This window comes from Gossypium hirsutum, chromosome D12 (assembly GCF_007990345.1).
Source record: "Gossypium hirsutum isolate 1008001.06 chromosome D12, Gossypium_hirsutum_v2.1, whole genome shotgun sequence".
Lineage (NCBI taxonomy): Eukaryota > Viridiplantae > Streptophyta > Magnoliopsida > Malvales > Malvaceae > Gossypium > Gossypium hirsutum.
The window spans coordinates 54,840,436-54,865,747 of NC_053448.1; the positions used below are offsets into that span (position 1 = coordinate 54,840,436).

Genomic DNA, 25,312 nt, shown 5'->3' on the forward strand with positions numbered 1-25,312 from the left:
ATTTTTCAATATATTTGTTACATAAATTTTTCATCCAAATCGTTAATGTGTCATCATCTATATTACTAACATCAACTCAATTAAAAACTTACTTAAAAATTATATTATAGCCAAAACCAGGCTTCCGGACACCTATATCTTCTTCTTTCTCTTAATATTATAATGATTAAAAAAGCTATATTATACATTATATTTATAATTTTGTTTTTCATAAACACAGTTACTCTAATTTTATTCATGTTTTACTATATATATTAGATAATGAGGAAGAGAGTAAATCATCTGAGACATAATCTTTTGTACATCATTAATGCAGTCTCATCATCAAATTGATCTGATGATGATGATGATGATTTGATAGAGTTAATAATAAATGTTGTTTGTATTAGGAAAAGTTTACTGCTCTATATTTGTAAAGGTCAAGGTCCTTTTGCCAACAATTTTTTCTTTACTTACTCACAAATGTAACATGTTAGAAGTAGAAGCATCAGAGTTGGGATTTAAATCCTATTTTACATGAAAACATTATTTTGAAAATTTCAAATCCGAGAAAAAAAGAGAAAAATATGTTTTAATTCAAATATTGCAACCCATTCCTTGCAGGTAAAAATAACTGTCAGAACTGAATACCTGTAACAATATGAAAAATAAACATTTTTTATACCACAATAATTTGTACAACATACAAAACTAAGGATATACTTTTTCTTGTAAGCTACACAATATAGGGTTTAGTAACTTTATGCTTGGGAGACATAAAATGGACAACAACAAAGGATCTATATATAAAATAAAATAAAAAGATCTGGTCTTATTTTTGGAATACATATATATCTCTTTTGTGTTCTTCTATCCAATGATGTGTAGCTGCCCTTTATTCATTCTATGTTTTCAGATCATATGCTGCTTAATTCACTCAGTTTGAACTTGAAACTAGAGCAGAGCTTTGTTTTTAGCAATGGCGAAGCACCTCCTTCACCTGAAACTGATGTTTTACCTCTCTGCAAGCTTAGCTGGAAAGATGATTGTAGGGCAGCTATCGGGACTATATATTTAATGGAAAGAACACAAGTTGTCGTTGAGGCCAGATGAATTGAGAAATTTTTGTCTTTGGTCCTCCACATCCCACAATACACTTCCATTATCCTGAAAAAGATGTGTTGTCTACTTGTCACAATACATATGCATTTATATAGTATTTTCCTTTTATATAAAATACAAAAGTATAATCTTTCAAATACATATAAACGAACTCTTTTAATATATATATATACAGGTATAGAATACAATCTCATAAAAATCGATACAAAAAAAAGTACATATGCATGCTATAGACTGACCTGGGGGTGAGAGAAGAGAATGGGGGTTTGGCCCTGGTGTGAGGCACCTAGAAAAGGATAGTTATTAGATGGGGCAAAGGTGGCGGTAGTTGAATCAACAAAAGCTGAAGCTTGAGTGGGGTTGCATTGTTGCAGACATGGCAGTACTGGTGTTGTTGTTGATGCTTCACTGTTCACTCTCTAAAAAAATAAAATTTACTTATGTCAGAGACAAAGATTTTCATCAGCTAGCTTTTGTAATAAATTAATGGCTTTTACATTAAAACATAAATAAACAAACTAAAACTATCTTCCATTTTATCCCCCTTTTTTTTACCTCTGGTTTCACCAATATTAAGGCTTCCAGGTCCACTCCGAAGTCGTAGAACATGGGACTCACAGAAGCAAGCTTCATTGACAGAAACTAAAATACAGAAGAAAACAAACAAAATCATTGTTTATTTAAATACTTATATATTATGGAAAAGAATTAACTGTCAGAGAGTGGTTATTTTTAATTGTATATAACCATATACCTCTACTTGATTTTGTAAGGACTGAACATAATTGATAATGTCATCCAACATAAGGGCCTTCCCAGTTACCTATTTTCATGCAAAACACACACATGAAAGCTGTCTGAAAATGTTTCATAACTCTATGATTAGTTTGCAAGACAATTAGGATTAAAAAAAAATGAGCTGAACTAAATACCTTTTCACACCCTGGAACCAGACATTGTAATATCTTCATCCTCTCACTGATCTTCTTTCTTCTTACCTGCAATCCAGTTTGCAGAATTGGTCAATAGGAAATATACCAAGATCCTCAGTTTATGGGGTGTAAAACTAAGGGCTTGTAATGCTTGTTGATGAACCACAAGGGCTTTGGTCCCATGGTTCATCCACCCACTCCTTTTAAGACCATTTGGGCTTTGAGTTTGACCAAGAAGTAGTGGCTCAGGGTTGTCTGAACCCATCTCCAGCTTTAACCCTTAAATATTGACTAGCTATAGTATTAGTACCCTTTCAGCTAGACTGTGACTGTCGGTTGCTTGGCCCCTCCTGGCTCTTACATGAATGTAGCCCGACGGAGGCTCTTCAGGAGATTTCTTTTCACCTTTCTTGCCATTATTGCACTTCTTTTTCTCCTTGGCTTTCCCTTCTTTTGCATCCTAAACGAAATAAAATAATGAAAATAGGATTAAAATTAGAAACCCATCACTGAAAATCCGAAGAATTTTAATTTAAAGCTACCATGCAACCACCATGCATACACAATTTACGGTTTTTTAACCTTAGTTTTGAAGGTTGTCCCGTTTCTGGTCTTCCGTTTCCTGTTTCTGGGATTCACATTCTGAGTGACTTGCTCACCCTTTTCAAGCTTATCTACCACAGTGGAATCGCCACCACCGGTGCTCTGTTTCTCACCCACCGATGGCTCGTTATCACTCTGAGAAACAACCTTGGAGCAGTGATCAACACAGCTAGTTTCATGGTTGTTAGGATCAAACAGCGAGTCGTGGAAAAGCTCAGGTGAGTAATATTGAGAGAAACAATTAGAGGTTAAGTTTCCATCATCCATCATAAAGGAAGAAGCTTTGGGGGTGGGAGCCATGTTTTGCAAGAAAATATTGGGGTCAAGAATATATGAAAAGGCTGCCATAAGAGAAAATTGCAAGCTTTTTGAGTTTCTGAAGAAAGTGATGAGAGAGAGAGAGAGGCGCAGAGTCTGAGACGAAAGTGTTGAAGAAGGGGCAGTGGGTCTATCTATGAGAAACAAAGATGCCATAGAGGAAGATATATATATATATAAATAAACATGGGGAGAGAGAGAATCAAACAAAATAAGACAGGGTCGTTAAAATTTCGAAAGTAAAATCTTTGGTTTAACTACTCATCCCCATGCAGAAGTCCCTTTGTTTACAATTTCTTTTTCAGAATTAAAGTCCCTGTATATTTGACCGGTCTTCTCTCTCCTTTATCGTTACTGCTTGCGCATCGACTGTAGCATCAGACCCATATCACCCATGCATACGCTACATGCAAATGGAGTGACCCAAGTAAAGGCTTATCACTACTTTTTGGAGACGTGAACCCGGATGAACTTTATGGTTAAACAGCTCTTAGCTATCAGGCTAATCGAGGGAATCCCCTATGATTTAACTCAAGTGCTTAAACCCCAAAAAAGGCCAAAAAGAAAAATTACAATTTCTTTTTCATTTTTTAAAGAAAACTGCGAGTTCATTGAGTTACAAATAGGAAATATATACAATTCTTTTATCACCGTCACTTAATAGATAATTTTTGTGATTATTGTTTCTAATAATATTATTTTCGGGGTTTGAATTTGATTTATCTGTTTAAGAATGTAAAGTGTTTAACCATTGCATCAACATTTTTTGAAAACACCACTTCAATTAAAAAAGGGCTAAAAACTCTTTGATTTATAAATTAATAAATTTTATTTTAAGAGTAATTTTACTTTTTTTACATGTTACATAATAAAATGATATTCAAGTCAAACTAAACTCTCATTAATTTTTAGCATAAATGATTTATTAATATTAGATTATGACACGTCTACAATATGAGTTGAAAACATATCTAATAAATTTTTAAAGAATTTTAATACAAATTAAATATGATTTTAATTAAAATAATAAAATTATATAATATTTTAAATTCAAATGATATTATATGTAAATATATCCTTTTATTTTTATATGAAAAGATAAAATTATCCTCGAAATAATATATATTATTTTATAGAAATAATGGTAACTTTATGTTTTTTATAAAAAAGTTTCACCCCCACACATGGATGTGTTATACACCAATTTTTAATTATGATGCTGGATTTGATTTTTATTTGAATAATAAGCGAATATATTCAATTTATTTTCTATATATAAATTATAGTTATTCAAAGCAAACTTAATTCCATATATTATCAATTTTATAATAGAATATGAAACAAATAAAAACCAAATGAGTGGTTTTAGGATCATGTGGATTCTATTCGGGCCGAATTCAAAAATATTTTAGGGGAATCGAAATTAAATTTTAAATTTTAATAGTTTATATATTTATAAATTTTAAAAGATTAAATCAAATTTTTATCATTTTTAAGATATCAAAGTACAATTTTATTTTTATTAATTTAAAATTTTAAAATTTTTAAAAGACCTAAATATATAATTTTCTATTTGAAGGGGGTCGGGACACTTATTCTATTATTTTAATATTTGATTTCAAATTAAATTTTTAAAAAGAAAAAAAAAAGGAAATCATATCAAAACCAAACAAAATCAAATGTTTTTCTTTCCTCGTCAATGGCCTAACTCTATGCACAGAACCTGAGTAAAATAATATGCCATAATTGCATCTATACCATCATAATAATTACAGCCAAATCGAAAAATTCGTTCATCAGTGTTTTTCTTTTTCTTGTATATAAAAAGAGGGCATCAATGGCGAAACCGCTAAAATGATAAAAAAAAACTTTATTTCAATTGTTAATAATAAAGTTATATTTTAATTTTTTTTAAAATAATAAAAATTTAATTTAATATTTTAAAATTTATAAAATAATAAACTATTAAAAATATATGATTTTCTGATTTCATCGAACGTAGCGTAGATAAAACAGTAAACTACATAGCACACTTCCCAGTGATATGTTCGCGTTCCGTTTGCTCCTGTTTGGTACGTAGTAGCAATTTATTTCAGTAATTGTCAGACATACTATGCTACTAACCTTTTTTATTCAGCCACTGTGAATCTGTGGTTTGGCTGTGGCACACGTTTGTGTATTATATAATATTACACAATAAAGTGAGTAAAATAATATTTTAATATTAAAACTTTATTTATAAATAAAAAAATCATTTATACATTGACCGATGATTTTTTATTAGTCAATCCCTAAGTATTTATTTTTTATTTAAATATTTTTATAAAATAATATTTTTTAATTATTTACTGATAAAAATAATACGAGTTTATTTAATAATAAAAAATCTTATCACAAAAATATGTGTGTGAAAATCACAAATTTAAAAGATAAAATAACATATGATAGACGTATAATTTGAAATGAATTAATAATAACACATAAAATATTTAGGTTAAAAAAATGAAATAAAATTATTTATTATGATATTGTTGAGATAAAGTGTTTATATAATACTAATTTAATTAATCGATATATTATTTTTTGAGGAAATAAAATAAAATCATGGTGTGTTGAGAAATCAACATTGTCAAGTTTTTTACTTTTCAATGTGATTAAAGAAAATGACGAACAGAATTTGATGGGATTGAAGCAACGTAAAGCATCTAAATCACACACTCGTTGCCACCGTCAAAGCTTAACATGCTATCCCATGCGCAACTTGTATCAATTGCTTCCATTTGACTTGGAATTTAAATGTTTGAGCTTTGTTGACTAATTTTTAATTTCGAATCCCAGGATTTGTTTAAGATAAAAAAATTAGGATAAGAAAATAATTATTTGGTTTTATTTAATTAGAATATTTTTAATAAAATTTGAGATAAATTAGTGATTTGGACTATTGTAAAGTCCGAACAACTAACGTGACTAACGCGACTTAAACTCAACTCACATTTGGGGCGATGAACACTCTTGACCATCAAACTATCACATGAGGTTCTGTACCTTTTAGATATTATTCATGGTATTGATAATTTGAAGGTATTGCACTTGTTAGATGTGGTTGAAGAATTGATATAATTTTAAGATTTTATTTCTTGATTATGAGGTAAATTTAGAGGCACTAATTTATTTAAACTTTTAAATAATAATAAATATAAAAAATTAATTAAATTAACAATCTAATCGACTGAGGCATTAAGATTACTCAAAAGAAAAATAAAAATCCAAATTAAATTTTACATTAACTAAAAAATAATTAAATTGAATTTAGATTTTACATAGTTGAATTCAAATAAACCATGAGCATAAATATTTAATGTACACCCATGAACACCCTGGCCAAAACCCTGAGGGCCGACCCATATCTGTATTAGAATTATAAAGTAAGCCCAAAAATCAATCAATTCTTGATTAGGAAGAATTAATCTTCAACCCATTTTTAAAAAGGATAAATCTTAAAATTATACATCAACTTTTATTTTGTGTAATTATGCACATGATGCTTTAATTGCGATTCGAATGCATATATGAAGCTTTAATTTTGATTTAATCATACACATTTAAATAAATAAATTCATCCATTTATTTTTATATTGCATAAATATAATTTATTCATGTATGATTATATAAACATAAAATGATGTTATATCAATAATTGTGTTAATAATTTATGGTAATTGAATTAATTCAAAATATCATGTGTAAAATTATATAAAATCAAATTTCATGTATAGCTATGAAATTTATCCTTTTAAAAAAAATAAATGTATTGTTTATTGTATTTTTTATATATACGAAATTTTGACTTTTACAAGTGAGATTAATAAAATAATAAGTAGATTCTGAAATTAAAAAAAGAATTTATGTTTTTACCAAAAAAAAAAAGAAAAGAAATTATGTTATAATTTTTAATCTCATTTATGAATTTTGTTATTAGTGAATTAATGTATTGTATTTGATCAATTGTAAGTTCATATATCGAGAAAAACTCGTAATTTCCATTAAAAAAATTTAGAATCTTCATTCATATAAGTTAGTAGTTGTGATGATAACAATGAATAAAAAATTCAAATAAGTTGATGCATATAATAATTTCCGGAACTAATAACAACTGGGGAAAAGAATAGCCAAAACTATTAATCACATGACAAAGATTCTAAATAATTTGTTGATTTTAATATAAGTGAATAAAAAGATAAGAGTTTTGTTTATTCAAGTAATTACGGAGAAGAAGGTGTAATAGACAGAGAGCTAGAGCTAAGGTGCTAGGTGTTAAGATTCCCTCTCATTCAAAGAAAGCAATTTTATCATATTCTGAGAAATACAATTACACGTATTTAATACTTGCAACTGAACCTAACCAACTTCAACTAACCTACTGTAACTGAAAATACTACTAACCCTAACCGTCAACTACCACTAACTGATAACTGCTATCATTCCTAACATGCCCCGTACTTATCAACTTCTCTTTCCATCAAACTATTTCCTGTTTATGTCAACAACACAAAGCCGATCTCGAAACTTATTGAAGGCTCCTATCGACAGAGGTTTTGTTAGTATGTCTGCAGTTTGATCTGACCCAGATATATGCCCTACATGAAGTACCCCATCTGCAACCTTCTCTCTGGCAAAGAACAGATCCATTCCAACATGTTTAAACTTTGAGTGCATGACCGGATTCCCCACAACTGCAACAGCTGCTGAACTATCACACCATATCAAGGACTTCTTTGGAACTAAAATGCCTAACTCAGTCAGTAATGCCTGAATCCATACTACTTCTATAGTTACAAGAGCCACACTCCTGTATTCTGCTTCTGCTGTAGACCTGGAGATGACTTGTTGCTTCTTTGAACTCCAGGAGATTAGATTTCCTCCAAGAAATACACAGAAGCCTGAAGTTGACCTTCGATCATCCGCATCTGACCCCCAGCTTGCATCCGAATATCCTTCAAGTGAAAATCTCGACGTTCTGGTGAACTTCAAACCATAATCCAGTGTCCCTTGTAAATACCTTAGAATTCTCTTCACAGCCTTGAAATGTAGGTCCAAAGGCTTGTGCATAAACTGGCAAACTTTGTTTACTGAATACGCTATGTCTGGTCTAGTGATGACAATGTACTGTAGGGCACAAACAATACTCCTATAATGATGCTCATCCTCAACAGGATTCCCTTCATTGGCTGATAATCGGCTCGAGGTAACCATAGGTGTTGGTAAACTATTTGACCTATCCATAGAAGCTCTGTGAAGAAGGTCAGCAATGTACTTCTTTTGTGTAAGAAATACTCCTTGTGCAGTATAACTCACCTCTATGTGATACGGGGTTGCGCGCGGACCAAGATCGAGTTGCCAAGTCACGAGAAACTCCTACGAAAACCCTAAACAATTAGATCTGAAACGAAACAGAAAATTAAAAGATTAGATTTTTGAATTTTCAGATCTGAAATAAAATCCCCAAATCAGCAAAGAATCAAATTGAGAATAGAAATAAGTGTTAGGGTTCTTGAAACCCTCAAGGAGATTGTGATTCTGCCCAATTGAACACCAAGATAGTTTTCCCCAAATTTCGACGATCTAATTTCACCCAAAAAGAGTATGAAAAAACCCTAGAAATTGGGGATTTTTGGGCTGATTCCTTAAGATAGAAAAAGGCTGAAAACACAATAAGAACAGAAAATAGATTAGATAATGATTCAGCACAAGTAGAAATAAAGAAAGAATTGACAGTAAGAAATTAAAAGATAAGTCCTAAGAAGCCTTGAAATCTCGAAAGATCTCACAACTCCCTTCAAACGGCTCTAATCTCCCCTCCAAAGAATATCAATGGCAAGAAGAAGGTTGAAGATGGCTCCCACAATCAAAAAGATTGTTAAAACAACTTCTAAAGAAAACTCAAGAGAAAATCCTTGAAGAACTCAAAGAGAATTTTCACTCAAATCAAATCTGAAATTTTCAATGTAATTGTAATGTAATGTAGGGTGGCTGGCCAAGCCATATAAATAGGCCTTTCAAATGTTTTCCTAATTTAATTAGAACACTAAAACTACAACTAAAAAAAACTCCTAATTATTTTAATATGGAAATTCGGCCAAGGGTCTTTTATTTGGGACTCTTGGATAAACATTTAAACTAAGTAAAATAAATAAATAAATAAATAAAAATAAAACTTTACAACTTGGGCCACTTTGACAATTTGGCCTGATTTTCAACTAAGTATGGGTGGATTTCTTGATTGGGCTTGGAATCTTCTTATTGGGCCTTGCCCTCAAGAATTTGGGCTTGTGATCCATCTCCTACCGAAATTGAATCGTTGATGCTCGTAATGGAGATCCAATGCGCTTTGGCTGCAAGATTTGGTGTCTTGGACCAAGATTCCCAATATTTGAAATCTTGATTTTCCCTTTCTTTTGTGTACGCATCTAAGGCCTTACTGACAAACTCCTGGATGGTCCCATTTAGTTTGGAACGCATTTGTCGGGCCTTTGATCTCGTATCATTCCCCCTTCCTCAAAAAGATTCGACCTCGAATCTGAAAAATCAAATGGGGACAAGTCAGCCACATTAAAAGTAGAACTTACATTGTACTCACCAGGTAGATCAATTTTATAGGCATTATCGTTGATCCTCTCGAGTACTTGGAAAGGCCCATCGCCCCTTGGGTCCAACTTGGTCTTTCTTCTTGCAGGAAATCGTTCTTTCCTCATATGGACCCAAACCCAATCTCCGGGTTCTAGGACAACCCGTTTGCGCCCCTTGTTTGCTTTGTTGGTGTTGGCATCATATGTTTTGGCTATTCGTTGCCTAGCCTGCTCATGTAAGGATTTCACCAACTCAGCTTTCTGTTCACCATCTAAATTAACAATGTGTTCAAGTGGTAATGGCGCAAGATCAAGTACTGTTAGTGGGTTAAAACCATAAACAAGTTCAAATGGAGAATAACCAGTTGTAGAATGAATAGATCTATTATATGCAAATTCAACAAACGGTAGGCATTCTTCCCAATTTCTAATGTTCTTTCCCACAACAGATCGTAATAAAGTCCCTAAGATCCGATTAACTACTTCGGTTTGGCCATCAGTTTGGGGGTGACATGTAGTGGAATAAAGTAATTTAGTACCAAGCTTACCCCACAATACTTTCCAAAAGTGGCTAAGAAATTTGACATCTCTGTCAGAAACAATTGTTTTAGGGATGCCATGAAGTCTTACCACCTCTTTAAAGAATAAGTCTGCTATATGTGTAGCATCATCTGTTTTGTGACAAGAAATAAAATGTGCCATCTTTGAGAACCTGTCAACAACAACAAATATACTATCTCTTTCTTTCTTATTTCGAGGCAAACCTAGAATAAAGTCCATGGATAAATCTACCCAAGGTGAAGTAGGAATCGGTAAAGGAGTGTAAAGGCCATGAGGCATTACCTTAGATTTTGCTTGTTTGCATGTAATGCACTTGGAACATACCTTTTCCACATCCTTCTTCATATGTGGCCAATGGAAGTGTTCTTGCAATATGTCTAGTGTTTTGGCCACTCCAAAATGTCCCATTAATCCCCCACTATGGGCTTCATGAATCAACAATTCTCTCATGGAACACTTTGGTATGCATAACCTGTTTAAACGAAAAAGAAAGTCATCTACAAGATAAAATTTTTCAAAAGCAGTATGTCCACAATTCTTATAGATATGGCTGAAATCAGTATCATCATCATATAACTCTTTAATATGTTCAAACCCTAAAACTTTAGCATTCAATGTAGTTATTAAAGTATATCGTCTAGACAAAGCATCTGCGACTACATTATCTTTACCTGTTTTATATTGAATCACATAAGGGAATGTTTCAATGAATTCTACCCATCGGGCATGTCTTTTACTCAACTTACCTTGTCCCTTTAACCATTTAAGAGACTCATGATCTGTATGTATGACAAACTCATTAGGCAGCAAATAATGTTGCCATACTTGAAGTGCACGAACTAATGCCAATAGTTCTTTGTCATAAGTCGAGTAATTTAACTGTGCACCGTTCAATTTCTCACTAAAATAAGTAATAGGTTGCTTATCTTGCATTAAAACGGCGCCGATTCCAATTCCTGAAGCATCACACTCAAGTTCAAAAGTTTTAGCAAAATCAGGTAATTTAAGCAAAGGAGCAGAACATAACTTAGCTTTTAGAGTTTGAAAAGCTTTTTCTTGGGTTTCACCCCATTTGAAACCCACTGATTTCTTTATAACTTCAGTCAATGGGGTAGCAATAGTAGAGAAATCTTTCACAAATCGTCTATAAAAACTGGCTAAACCATGGAAAGATCTCACCTCAGTTACCGATTTAGGAGTCGGCCACTCCTTAATTGCCTTAACTTTGTCCTCGTCGACATGAATACCTTGAGCACTAACTATGAAACCTAAGAATATTAGTTTATCACAACAGAATGTGCATTTATCAAGGTTGGCAAATAATCTTTCAGTTCGTAGAATATCCAAAACGGTTCGAACATGGAAAACATGATCATCTAATGACTTTGAGTAAATTAAAATATCATCAAAGTAAACTACTACAAATTTACCCAAATGTAGCCTCAAAACATGATTCATTAATCTCATAAATGTACTAGGTGCATTAGTAAGGCCGAAAGGCATAACTAACCATTCATACAATCCAAATTTTGTTTTAAAGGCTGTTTTCCATTCATCCCCTTCCCTCATTCGAATTTGATGATAACCACTTTTTAAATCAATTTTTGTAAATATTATTGAACCATGTAATTCATCAAGCATATCATCAAGTCTAGGAATTGGGTGTCGATACTTTACCGTTATCTTGTTGATTGGGCGACAATCAACACACATACGAAACGTACCATCTTTCTTTGGCACCAATAAGACAGGAACAGCACAAGGACTTAGGCTCTCACGAATGTACCCTTTGTCTAGTAATTCCTCCACTTGCCTTTGCAATTCCTTTGTCTCCTCGGGATTGCATCTATAGGCTGGTCGATTTGGGATTGAAGCTCCGGGTACTAAGTCAATTTGATGTTCCATCCCTCGTAAAGGTGGTAAACCTTTAGGGGCCTCACTAAAAACATCCTCATAATCCTGCAAAAGAGATTGAAACACACTAGGCAAATTTTCGTTAATGTTAGATAAAGATAAATAATTTTGCCTAAACCTCACAAGGATACAAGGCTGTTTATTAAGTAGGGCTCTCTTCACATCTTTTTTTGTTGCCAAAAGATTTTTTCCGCTCATTTTACCACTAGAGGATTCACTCACCTTTGGGCTTTTTAAATTTTGACTTTTTCCACTACTATTAGCCTCTTTTCTCTCTGTCTTTTGTACTTGCTCTTTCTCCCTTACCCCCTCACAAAATTTTATCATCCTCAATTGATCTTTATATACATCAGTAGGATTTAAAGGAGCAAAAGTGAATTTCTTGCCTTTAAATACAAGGGAGTATCGATTAAGTTTACCTTGGTGTGTAACATCGTGATCAAATTGCCAAGGTCGTCCAAGGAGCAAGTGTGCCGCATGCATGGGGACTACATCACACCATACGTCATCCTCATAATTGCCGAGTTTAAAAGTGACCAAGGACTGTTTCGTAACTTTAACTCCGGAACATTCATTAAGCCACTGAAGGTGATATGGCTTAGGGTGTTTGGTACAAGGCAACTTTAAAGAATCCACCAAATAACTACTCACTACATTCGAGCAACTACCACTATCAATAATGAGTGAACATAAGTTACCTTTAATAAAACACCGAGAATGGAAAATATTGGCCCTTTGGCTATCATCATCTTTCATCTGAATGTTAAGGGTTCGACGAACTACAAGGCATTGAAAATTAGCAAAGTCCCCTTCCTTTGGTGGTTCGACCAACTCGTCGCCATTAACACTGTCATCCACAAGGTCTGGCATATCTGGATCTGTATTATCAGAGTCGGAAGTGTACTCACCGTTATCTTTTAGAAGAAGTAATCTCGTGTTAGGGCATTCTCTACTATAATGACCACGCCCTTTGCACTTAAAGCATTCAATCTCACGAGTCCTCTTCGCACTCGAATCACCTAAATTGGGTTGCTTAGAAGGTGTTTGCGTTTTAGCAGGAGCCCCTTTTTTCCAATCTGATTGTTTACTTCCATTACTCAAAGAAGACTTGTTAGTAACAAAAGGTGGTTTTGAACTCTTAAAATCAGAATTGGAATTGTTACCTCGATAATATTGTGAAGTAGAGAAGGACCCAAACCTTTGTTCCTTTAATTGTTGCTCGATCTCAATGGCTTTGTGAACTGCTTCTTCCAAATCAATGTAAGTTTGTAGCCTCAATGTATTAGCTATCGGCCTGTTCAAACCATCAATGAATCGAACCATAGTTGTTTCTTCATCTTCCTCCACATTAGCTCTCTGAATGAGCATCTCCATCTCTTTAAAATATTCATCCACCGTCCTACTACCTTGGATAAGTCTTCTCAACTTTGTTTTAATTTCTCTATAGTAGTGAGGTGGAATAAACCTTTTACGCATAATCTGTTTCAACTCATCCCATGTCGAAATCTCACCTTCATAATTCCGATGGCGGTTTACCCCAAGTTGAGTCCACCAACTTAATGCATAATCAGAAAATTCCAATGTTGCTAATGCTACCTTTTCATCATCCGGACATTTATAATACCGAAACATGAGTTCAATCTTAGATTCCCATTCACAATAAGCGTCAGGATCATTCTTACCACGAAATTGGGGAATTGTGAATTTCGGTTTTGCCAAAGAAGGTTGTCCACGATCATGAGAATCGTCATCCATTCTAGGGACACGTCGAGGGCCGCGCCTATGGGGCTGGTTATTCCTATCTTCCCTGATTGGATCTTGATATTGAAGTGCTTGATTCATTCGTACCTCATTCAAAGTAGTATTCAATGCTTGAAGGGTAGCATTTATTTGTGTGATTGCAACAGTGTGTCCTTCTAACTGTTGTTGGACTTCCATAAGTGTATCATTATTATCACCTTTAGACATCTTCAAAACCTGTAAAAAATAAACACTCAACACTCAAAAATAAAAGTTAGCAAACCTCACCATTAATCACTCAAAAAGAAAATTCAAATTCTCAATGAGGTCGAATTCAATCTTGTGAGTTCTTTATCAGAGTTTATATCAACCAATTAGAGAGTGTGAACCAAACTACCAAAGAATCCTAATTTGCACTAGGATGCCAAAAACTGACGAGACACCAATTGATTCGTGTTGCACCGAGGAAGAAGTTGTGCACACGTTTAAATCCTACTAACACAAGAAACAAGAAGGTGTTAGATAACGTAAAGGAAGAATAAAGGTAAACAAATGAAAACCTACAGCTAAGAATCAATAAAAATTGCTGAAAACAGAAAACCCGAAAAACTGCGGAGTAACTTGACAACTTCGTTCGAGGTGTTCCCGATCTCCAAAAATCAAGAAATTAAATCTGGAGTGTCCTTATATATTGAATTTTTGATCTGGAAATTTTGGGCACCAAATTCAACCCGCTGAATCTTTTTTTTAAATTTTTATTGAATTTCGTCTTTTTTGATTTTTTTGACTTTTTTGACTGATTTTTTTGCGGGAATAATTTTTTTATATTCAATCACAGTGCCAAAAACATGTATGTAAAATTTCAGATCAATCGGACAACGTTTACCCACTCAAATGATTTTTTTTTGAACAATTTTTCTGGGTAAAACTGCTGTTTATGCTTTAAAAAAAATAGAGATCAGTTTAGAAATCAACCAAGAACACCCAAAACGCCCAAAATCTGATACCAAATGATACGGGGTTGCGCGCGGACCAAGATCGAGTTGCCAAGTCACGAGAAACTCCTACGAAAACCCTAAACAATTAGATCTGAAACGAAACAGAAAATTAAAAGATTAGATTTTTGAATTTTCAGATCTGAAATAAAATCCCCAAATCAGCAAAGAATCAAATTGAGAATAGAAATAAGTGTTAGGGTTCTTGAAACCCTCAAGGAGATTGTGATTCTGCCCAATTGAACACCAAGATAGTTTTCCCCAAATTTCGACGATCTAATTTCACCCAAAAAGAGTATGAAAAAACCCTAGAAATTGGGGATTTTTGGGCTGATTCCTTAAGATAGAAAAAGGCTGAAAACACAATAAGAACAGAAAATAGATTAGATAATGATTCAGCACAAGTAGAAATAAAGAAAGAATTGACAGTAAGAAATTAAAAGATAAGTCCTAAGAAGCCTTGAAATCTCGAAAGATCTCACAACTCCCTTCAAACGGCTCTAATCTCCCCTCCAAAGAATATCAATGGCAAGAAGAAGGTTGAAGATGGCTCCCACAATCAAAAAGATTGTTAAAACAACTTCTAAAGAAAACTCAAGAGAAAATCCTTGAAGAACTCAAAGAGAATTTTCACTCAAATCAAATCTGAAATTTTCAATGTAATTGTAATGTAATGTAGGGTGGCTGGCCAAGCCATATAAATAGGCCTTTCAAATGTTTTCCTAATTTAATTAGAACACTAAAACTACAACTAAAAAAAACTCCTAATTATTTTAATATGGAAATTCGGCCAAGGGTCTTTTATTTGGGACTCTTGGATAAACATTTAAACTAAGTAAAATAAATAAATAAATAAATAAAAATAAAACTTTACAACTTGGGCCACTTTGACAATTTGGCCTGATTTTCAACTAAGTATGGGTGGATTTCTTGATTGGGCTTGGAATCTTCTTATTGGGCCTTGCCCTCAAGAATTTGGGCTTGTGATCCATCTCCTACCGAAATTGAATCGTTGATGCTCGTAATGGAGATCCAATGCGCTTTGGCTGCAAGATTTGGTGTCTTGGACCAAGATTCCCAATATTTGAAATCTTGATTTTCCCTTTCTTTTGTGTACGCATCTAAGGCCTTACTGACAAACTCCTGGATGGTCCCATTTAGTTTGGAACGCATTTGTCGGGCCTTTGATCTCGTATCACTATGCCTAAGAAATAATGCAACTTTCCTAGGTATTTTAGTGAAAAATTTGCATTGAGCTGAGTGACAAACTCATCTATGAACTTAGCATCATTACCTGTGATGATAATATCATCAACATAGACCAATACGTACACCAACTGAGAATCGTACTGAAGAATAAACAAGGAACTATCTTCTTTGGATACTTTAAATTGCATGGTGACCAAGAATTTGCGCAACTTGTGAAACCAAGCCCTTAGTGCCTGTTTGAGACCATACAGGGCCTTTCGAAGTCGACACACTAGCTGTTGGCCATTAGAGCCTTGCTGCTCAAACCCTGGAGGTTGCAACATGTAAATTTCTTCACTTAATTCTCCATTCAAGAACGCATTATTGATTTCAACCTGTCGAAGTGACCAGTTGAAAGAGACTGCCAATGCAAGAACCACTCTTATTGTAGTGGGCTTAACCACAGGGCTGAATGTCTCTTGAAAATCAACCCTAGCTTCCTGCAAGTACCCCTTAACCACAAGTCGACCTTTGTACCTTGTAACAGACCCATCAGCATGTCTTTTAAGCTTGAAAATCCATTTATATCCAACCGCCCTTCGACCAGCAGGTAAGGGCATGAGGTCCCAAGTATGATTTGCCAGTAATGCACGATACTCATCTTGAGTAGCTGTTGTCCAATCATGACTTTGAAAAGCTTCAGTTATGGTCAAAGGCTCATTCTCATCCAAAGCTGAAGCAAAAACTCTCGGCTTAAAAATCCCACTTTTGGCACGAGTTTGCATGGGATGGAAATTTGCATTTTGATGAACCATTGCACTACTCTCAGGCTGATCACACGAGGGAGACATTTCAGTCGTTGGTAGGAAATTAGCAGGAGATGTGCGAGGAGAATTAACTGGGGAAGACACCATAGGAGACATCCTGTCAGAACCTGTGTGAGGTTGAACATAGGAGTCTGCAGGAAAAATATTTTCCATGACTATAGGAAGTATGGTCTGGCGATGCGAGTCTCTTGTAGAATTCACTAGAGACCGAGAGCAAAAACCATTTTGAAAAGGAAAGCATGTCTCACTAAACTGAACATAGCGAGAGAGATAAACCCGACCATCAGCAGCTAAACATCTATATCCCTTTGTATTGGAAGCACTGCCAAAAAACACACACAGTTGGGACCTAAACTGTAACTTGTGCTGGTTGAAAAACCTCAAATCAGGGAAGAAAGCACAGTCAAACACACGAAGCAGATCATAACTCGGTTTGTGTTTGTAAAGTGTTTCATAAGGACTTACATTATGAAGCACTAGAGTAGGCAGTCTGTTTATCAAATAGACAGCATGTGCAAAAGCATAGTACCAGAACTTCAAAGGAATACCAGATTGAGCTAGAAGTGACAACCCCATGTCTACAAGCTATCGATGCTTCTTTTCAGTAACTCCATTTTGCTCTGAAGAGTATGGACAGGTGACCCTATGTTGTACACCCAAGCAAGAGAGTTCCTTTGACAACACACGATACTCTCCTCCCCAGTTAGTTTGTAGCATTTTCACAGAACAACCAAACTGCACCTTAACCATCTGATGAAAGTTGAGAAAACATTGAACCACCTCAGATTTTTTCTTTAGAAAGTAAACCCAAGCATAGATGCTGTACATATCAACAAAAGACACGTAATAACAAAAACCATTTGAAGCTACACAAGCTGGTCCTCATACATCCGATACCACTAATTCAAAAGGAAATGAGTACACCATTTTGGAAGTGGAAAAAGGAAGTTTGTGAGCTTTGCCTAGTTGACAAGCAATACATAGACTAGGCAAGCTATTCTGATCAAAATGAACGTTACATAACTTTAGTACATGAGCTAATGTGTTTGAACAGGGATGTCCAAGCCTATTATGCCATAAAACAGCAGACGAGAGTTGAATACTGTTGACCAAGTACGAGTTAGACTTCGAGAGAGAATAGTGAGGATTGGAAGTAGACTTTGAGAACTGAAATCGGTATAGACCCGTATGCATGTGGTCCTCGAGGAGAATCATCCCTGTCTGAATGTCCTTCACAAAACACAGAAAAAGGGTGAAACTCAAAATAAACACCATTGTCTTTTACAAATTGACCCACAGACATCAAGTTCTTACAAACTGTGGGTACATGCAACACATTCTGAAGATGCAGAAGCCTAGAGCCAACTAAGACATTAGATGATCCTACACTAGCAATGGAGACAGACTTACCATTTCCCATAAGAACTCGACCAGTACCTGTGTAAGGAGAGGTAGTCATAATAGTCAACCTATCAGGTGTAACATGATTCGTTGCACCCAAATCCGAATACCAAGTCTGATCAGAATGAAGATTGGTCTGTGAGGGTAGCGACTGCGAACACGAGCCAGAGCAAGAACTCATAGATGGGCAAGCTATCGAAGAAGGAGTAAAATCACGAGTTTGATGAAGATTGACTAACGAATTTTGACCAGTAAAGTTCTCATCAAACCGATGATAACAATTCTGAACAACATGCCCAATTTTCCCACAGAGCTGACATTGTGGCCTGGATCGAGACTAGCCCTAACCAGCACCTCTAGTTCTCCCACGAGACCAACCTCGACCAGAACCATTATAACCTTGCTTGAAAGCCTGAGAATAAGTGGACTTTGACCCTTCTGAGGTATCTTGAAATTTGGTTAACACATTTGCTTGCAAATGAGCTTTTGCCAATAAAGCTAAGTGTCTGGTCTCACAATCAAGAAGCATATCAGTAAGTAAATCCAAAGATATTGGAGTTGCAGGCGCAAAAACTCGAACAGACTCATACTCCATAGGAAGACTAGATAAAATGACACTAACTTGTTCTCTTTCCGTTACCACACTTCCAACTACTGTTAGACTATCACTCAAAGTCTTTACCTTAGCCAGGTATTCTTTAACAGTTAAACTAGCCTTCTTGATCGAATACAAAGCATGACGCAAACTTGCTACCTTAATACTCAACGTGGTACCAAAACGCTTTTCAATAGTAGTCCAAACTTCAAAGCTTGTCTTTGCCGTTGTGAGATGAACCAAGATCTCATCAGTAACTGTCAAGAGAAGCCAAGAAGCTAAAAATTTATCCTGCTTTCTATGAATAAGAAACGCAGGATTATCCAACAGCTGTCCATCAATTCCTGCAAGAACTGCTAGAGGAGCCGAAACTGTCTCCAACACAAAACCTTCAAGCCCATATCCTTTAAGAATCAGCAACAGTTGATGCTTTCACAGCAAAAAGTTATGCTCAGCAAGTTTGACTGTATCATGTTTGGCAAAGTAGTGAACTGTGGACGAACCACCAGTGCTAAGATTCTGCGAATGAACTCCTTCTCCAGAACTGATTGAATGACGCGGAGTCTCCATTCCAGGAACTGTTTCCATAGCCATGAAAACACAAGAAACTCACACAGAAAAAAAAATTAGCTCTTGATACCATGTTAAGATTCTCTCCCATTCAAAGAAAGTAATTCTATCATATTCCGAGAAATACAATTACACGTATTTAATACTTGCAACTGAACCTAACCAACTTCAGCTAACCTACTGTAACTGAAAATACTACTAAACCCTAACCGTCAACTACCACTAACTGATAACTGCTATCATTCCTAACACTAGGGTAGAAGGAGAAAGTGAGAAAGCTTGGTTGATACTTAGGGTATTTTGAGGGAAGAAGGAGAGAGTCTCTTGTAATCTAGGGTTTATATATACAGTTATCGTCATATAGTGTATTATGTGATTTTGCTCTGATATTCTCATTTTTAAAATTGTATAAGGTTGTTATGCCCTTAGTAGTCTCCATGGAAAGTTTACAGTGAGTGGTTTTTTAGTGGTCCTTGTGGGGTGCGTAGTGCACCGTCTTCAAATTAGTTCGGAGAGGACACATGGCAGGTCCTTTACAAACTCTCCTAAGTGAGGAGTCACCACGAACAGTTGTCAGTGAGGGGTTGTATGTTGACCGTTCTCCTGCGGAGAATTAACAACAGGTTATCTCATGTCTTACCATGTTCATTGCCAAATTGGAGGTATAACAAGACTAGCTACAACGTAAGGGCAAAATATGATATTTGACATTTATCTATTAGTTCAGATCATCCACGCAAGTAAAAGGCACCTGAGAACCAGAAAGAAGACCAATGAAGGAGATGCAAGGCGAGATGTATATGATCTTATATATCAATCCTTTCTTTTTTAGGCAGAAGGTAGGGACCGATCGCATAGCAACTATCATCTTGCATGGGTCTCTGCATGGCATTTCTTACTATGTGTTGTCAATTATGAGATCCTTTTTAACAAAAAAGAAAAGAAAAAATTCTTAGATCCTTATGGATGAGATTGGCTTCCATAAAATTAAAAATAATAGTGTTTGATTCACTGGATGTGGAGAGCAGTGAAATATTCTTTCGTCTTTTCCCTTTCAATTATTTACGCAGGGCATGCGCCAAAATATGGTAGACGCACTGAAGGTTTTCATAAACTATTAAATGCTCAGTCACAGATTGTACATGGGTTCAATGCATCGCAAATTCAATGAGTCGCAAGCAAAACAAAAATAGTACAATTACACATGCTTGACTTTTTTTTACCTCGTGTTTATCATTTATGTCATGCATTCTTTCTTTTCTGATTGGACGCTCACTCTTTTAATCACACAAATCCAATTGTGTTTGGTTAAATAACAACTAAAGTCGGTCTCATCAAAAGTTTAGTAAGATATTTTATAGAGTAAGAAGTTTTTTTTTATATGCATGAGATGGTGTACAATTGTGCCATAAGTCGTAAAAAATGGTTTCGTGGTGTATTAGAGGAAAAGGGGAGCTTGGAGGAAGTTTAGTTTGTTCTCGTTTAGAGTGATTGACTTGACCATCTATAACTTAAACCACAAACATGTAATTTCAGCTTTGTGTTTATTGAGCTAATAATTAATGTGGATGAATATTAATGACTGACAAGGTTAAAATTATAAAATACATTAGTTAGAACATATCATTTCACCCCAAATACAAAGCACCTTAGCCAAGTCCCTAACCCGTACATATGTGCATAAATGAGCATGGGTGGAAGGACATAAGCATGAAAAAAACCTTAGTTTGCAAGTTGCGAAGTTGACGAGGGTGACTCGTAAATGACAACGTACTCTCAAACTAAGATAAGATAAAAATAATAATTAAATACTATAAATTCGAATGTTAATTTCTTCATGGATGACACATTACAATTGTGCGTACCATGACAGCTAATAGCTTTGAATGTACATGTAAAACTTTAACATTTTGTAATTAAGCAAACTAATAAGGCCTGGATGGACCCCCACACCGACATTGCCTGAATCCTTGCTTTTTCTATCTGGCTTCTAAGTTTCAGAATCGACGTACTTGTACCAATTAATCACGTTCATTCTACCTATCGCCATCTTATGCTTTTCCTAAATTATTCTTTTTTCGTAAAAAAACCACAAAATACTTTATATTATAGATTGTATTTTACTTCATTTATTGAAAAAATAGATATATTAATTTTTGTATATAAGATGAGTGAGCAAATTTATTGTTTATGTATAATGTATTATAACAAATTTAGCCTTCAACTTTTACACATTTATTCAATTTGACCCCTATCTTTTTTTTATTGAAAGTAAATTAAAAAATTTTGAAATTAATAAGGCTAAAGGGTCAAAAAGACCGTAGTAACAAATTAAAAAATCAATTAAACCCATTTAAAATTTAAAAGTTATTAAAAAACATAAAAACTATAAACAAAATTTATAATAAAAAAGATAATAAAAAATTTAAAATTATAAAAAAATTTATTAAAAAATAACAATATTGACCCAAGACGTTTTATAAGCAGATGGTCGGGAACCTAATGCATGCAACTGCCACGCGACTGGACATCATGTACAGTGTGAGTCAAGTAAGTTGATACATGAAAAATCTAAAGGAGTTCCATTTTCAAGCAGTAAAGCAAATCATATGTTATCTCAAAGGAACATGTGAATTTGGATTGTTCTGTTAGAGAATAGAGGAAAATATTTGATTGGTTATACAGATAGTGGCTCTGTCAATGACATTGAAGACAGAAAAAGTACATCAAGCTATGTATTCATGATGAGTGAGGCTGCTATCTCATGGAGCTCAAACAAGCAACCGGCGTTGAGTCTATTAACAACTGAAGCAAAATTTATAGTTGCAACAGCAAGCTCATGTCAAGCTGTGTGGCTAAGACAGATACTCGAGGCAATAGGAAAAAAATAAAACAAGCCCAACGGTTATATAGTGTGCCAATAGTTCTACCATCAAATTATTAAGGAATTCAGTTATGAATGGGAGAAGTAAGCACATTGATATATGCTTTCACTTTCTAAGAGATCTTATAAGGAATGAAACAGTTGAACTGCAACATTGTAGTTCACAAGAACAAGTAACAATGTTATGACTAAGCCATTCAAGTTAGAAGACTTTGTTCGAATGTGAGGCAAGTTGGGAGTCATAGCAAATGTAAACTGAGTGTATGGGATGATTTAGCTTAAGGGTGAGAAAATTAGATATGTTTGAATAAGTCTTCAACTGTTGCTAGAATATTGAAGGTTGTTAGCTCTGAATAAGTCCCCTAGTTTTACTAGAGTTATGTTTTCTTTTTTCTAGTTGGGTAGTTGCTAGAAATCAACAAATAATTTTGGATTTGGTTTATTATCTTTTAGATATTTTATTTATTTTATTTTGTAATCTTGACTATATATATTTGGTCAAGCACATGAAAAAACTAGGCAATTCTTCCATCAAATACTTTAATAATTGAATTTCTTTTCTAAAAGGATTTAGTACAAAAATAAGTTTTATAGTATTTTTACCTTCACTCATATATAATATTATGTATGTTTACATATATCCATTTCCGATACTACTCATAAATCTGAATATCGAAAGTGTATTTTGTGCTTTTGTTTTTCAGCTTTTTAAGTAAATTTATGGCCTCTGAAAATTGAAAAGTACTGCACATTGTTCTACAGACACATGGTTTTATTCTCACCAGACGTGTAGAATGAGAACTACTTAATTTGATGTTTATTTTCTTTAATTACAATATCCTTGGATTTTGTTTCATATGTTAACACACATCATATCATAAGCATCGACCGAACCTCCATGTTCATTTATCAATATGTAGTCTATCTTGTCGGTATATAGAAAGCATTCAAAAATTTGCCATTACCGACATCTACGACTGTAATGGAGAGACAAATGAAAACTTGCCTTAAGGTGGGGAAGGGTTTTTTTTTTTTTTCATAAAGAAATATCAAAAAGGATATATGGCAATATTAATACATCAGTATTTCACGGATAAATCACGAAACTTAAACATTAACTTGAAATGAAAATCAAAAAATCAAAAAAAATATCGATATCTCGTGTTTGTCGAATGTAATTTTTTACAAATAGTTGATTAGTTAAGTAGAGTTTCTTCTGAAATTTTAAGGGGTCGGCCTTACAAAAACAATCAAAGAACAGTTAATATGTCTGTGTTTGGAACATTCAACTGTAATGCCAAAGGCTTTGAGAGTTTGAATATGGTGTTGGTGAACAGGAAAAGCAAAGGAAAAAAGGGTTTGGGGAGGGGGGCTCATCAACTCCATATCTAATGAGATTTGAAAGTGACTAATAATCATCCATTAGTCTTAATTTGCAGGACTTTAGAGCATTTTCTGGTTTAGTTGAATGGGGACGTGTAACCAAGAAATTTGATATGATAAGAATCTATATATGATACACTGATGCAGGAAAAATGGTAGAAAAAGATTTTGCCAGGAAACAAACAATGTTTGCATTTACTGGCTTTTCATTAAAATGAAAGAGAAAGGATTAAAGCTTCTTCCTTTTTTCACACACTGTGAAGCTCTCTTCTCTGCATTGCCTAATACACACAAATAAGGTACTGTACTGCCATGGTTAAAACCATTTACGTTCTAAGGACGCGTTTTGATTTTTATTTGGCTTACTTATTTCTCTATCTATTTGGAGTTTGGACGGCGCCTCTCGAGTGGCCCCATCAAAAGATTCAGTGTATCTTTCCTTTCGTAGTCTTAAATTGACAAAAACAAAATATTGAAGGAATAGTATTGCAGTAATTTTTTTTAATAATAATGATTTGTGAATTTAAATTTAGTTGAAATACTTAAAAAGAGCAAATCCGTTATTACATTTTTTTTATTTGTCATGAATCATTTAAAAAAATTGTTGATTTTTGTGGACATGACACAAATTTAAATATAAGATAAGTAGCAACTAGACTAAGTGACAAGGGGAGATAAAGATTGAGGTGGGCACATGAAAATTGTTTACATGGTTCGGGTTTCTCTAAAATTTATGAGATTAGATTCTTCCTATACTTACATAGTCCAGTATATTTTCGCAATTACAAGTTATAATTTAAGTTCTACACACCCACCATATAGCAACCTTACATTTATACTCTAATCTTGATCCCATGTCACTAACATTTTCCCCCTCCCTTAAAAACTTAGCTGTAAATAAGATGACTCACTTAAGTTTAGTTATAAAAATGCACTGAACCTCACACTTATACTCTAATCTAGGCTTGTTCAAAAGTTAAATTACTTACCTAAGTTCGAAGTCTATTCAAAATTTTAAAAAAATTGAACAAAAATATAAAGTTCAAAATATGGATTTAAACAAAAAACGGAAGTAAAATTTAAAAATGATATGTGACATTCTCCAAATCTAAGCTTGAAATACAAATACATATTTAATATGTTATTTTATTTAATATTTTTGAATTAAACGCAAATATCATAGTTTCAAAAGAAAAATTCCTGAAATACTCCCAAAGCTGAAATGATTGGCATGAATTATATGTTTATTCAATAAATTAAACATGTTTGCTAATGCGCCCTTGGACGAAGTGCAATAAATTGAGTACTATTACACAAATAAACATGTTATGAGTTATTAGCCCAATTTCCATTATGAATATCAATTGACTCCAAAAATCAGAATTCATGTTATGAAAAGAAAAAAAAAGGGCTTAATCAAAATTATAGGTCCATATTTAGTATCAGGTTGGACCTAGTAAATGATAAAATTTCTTATTATCTTATTTAATTATGCATGAATAGTTTTATTATAATTTAATTTTCCTCGAAAATTTAGTTACATATCGACTCGCTTAAGTTTATTAATAAAAATGAACTTGAAATATTGATTCATATATGAAGAAAGAAAAATACACTCTTTATTATATTCTACTTAAAACATGCTAATCATATGTGTATATACAAATCAATTAT

The 25,312-nt window shown here is 33.9% G+C and overlaps 1 protein-coding gene across 1 annotated transcript; it reads right to left on the bottom strand.

Annotated features, from left to right (window-relative positions):
* Positions 1-641: 641 nt before the first annotated feature.
* On the bottom strand, positions 642-3,125 carry LOC107946607 (transcription factor bHLH137). Its single transcript, XM_016881004.2, has 7 exons — positions 2,616-3,125; positions 2,344-2,493; positions 2,034-2,099; positions 1,856-1,924; positions 1,657-1,743; positions 1,341-1,520; positions 642-1,146 (listed from the first exon to the last, which is right to left on the bottom strand). The coding sequence occupies exons 1-7, from the start codon at positions 3,108-3,110 to the stop codon at positions 1,054-1,056; spliced, it is 1,140 nt and encodes a 379-aa protein (XP_016736493.1). The 5' UTR covers positions 3,111-3,125; the 3' UTR covers positions 642-1,053.
* Positions 3,126-25,312: the final 22,187 nt, after the last annotated feature.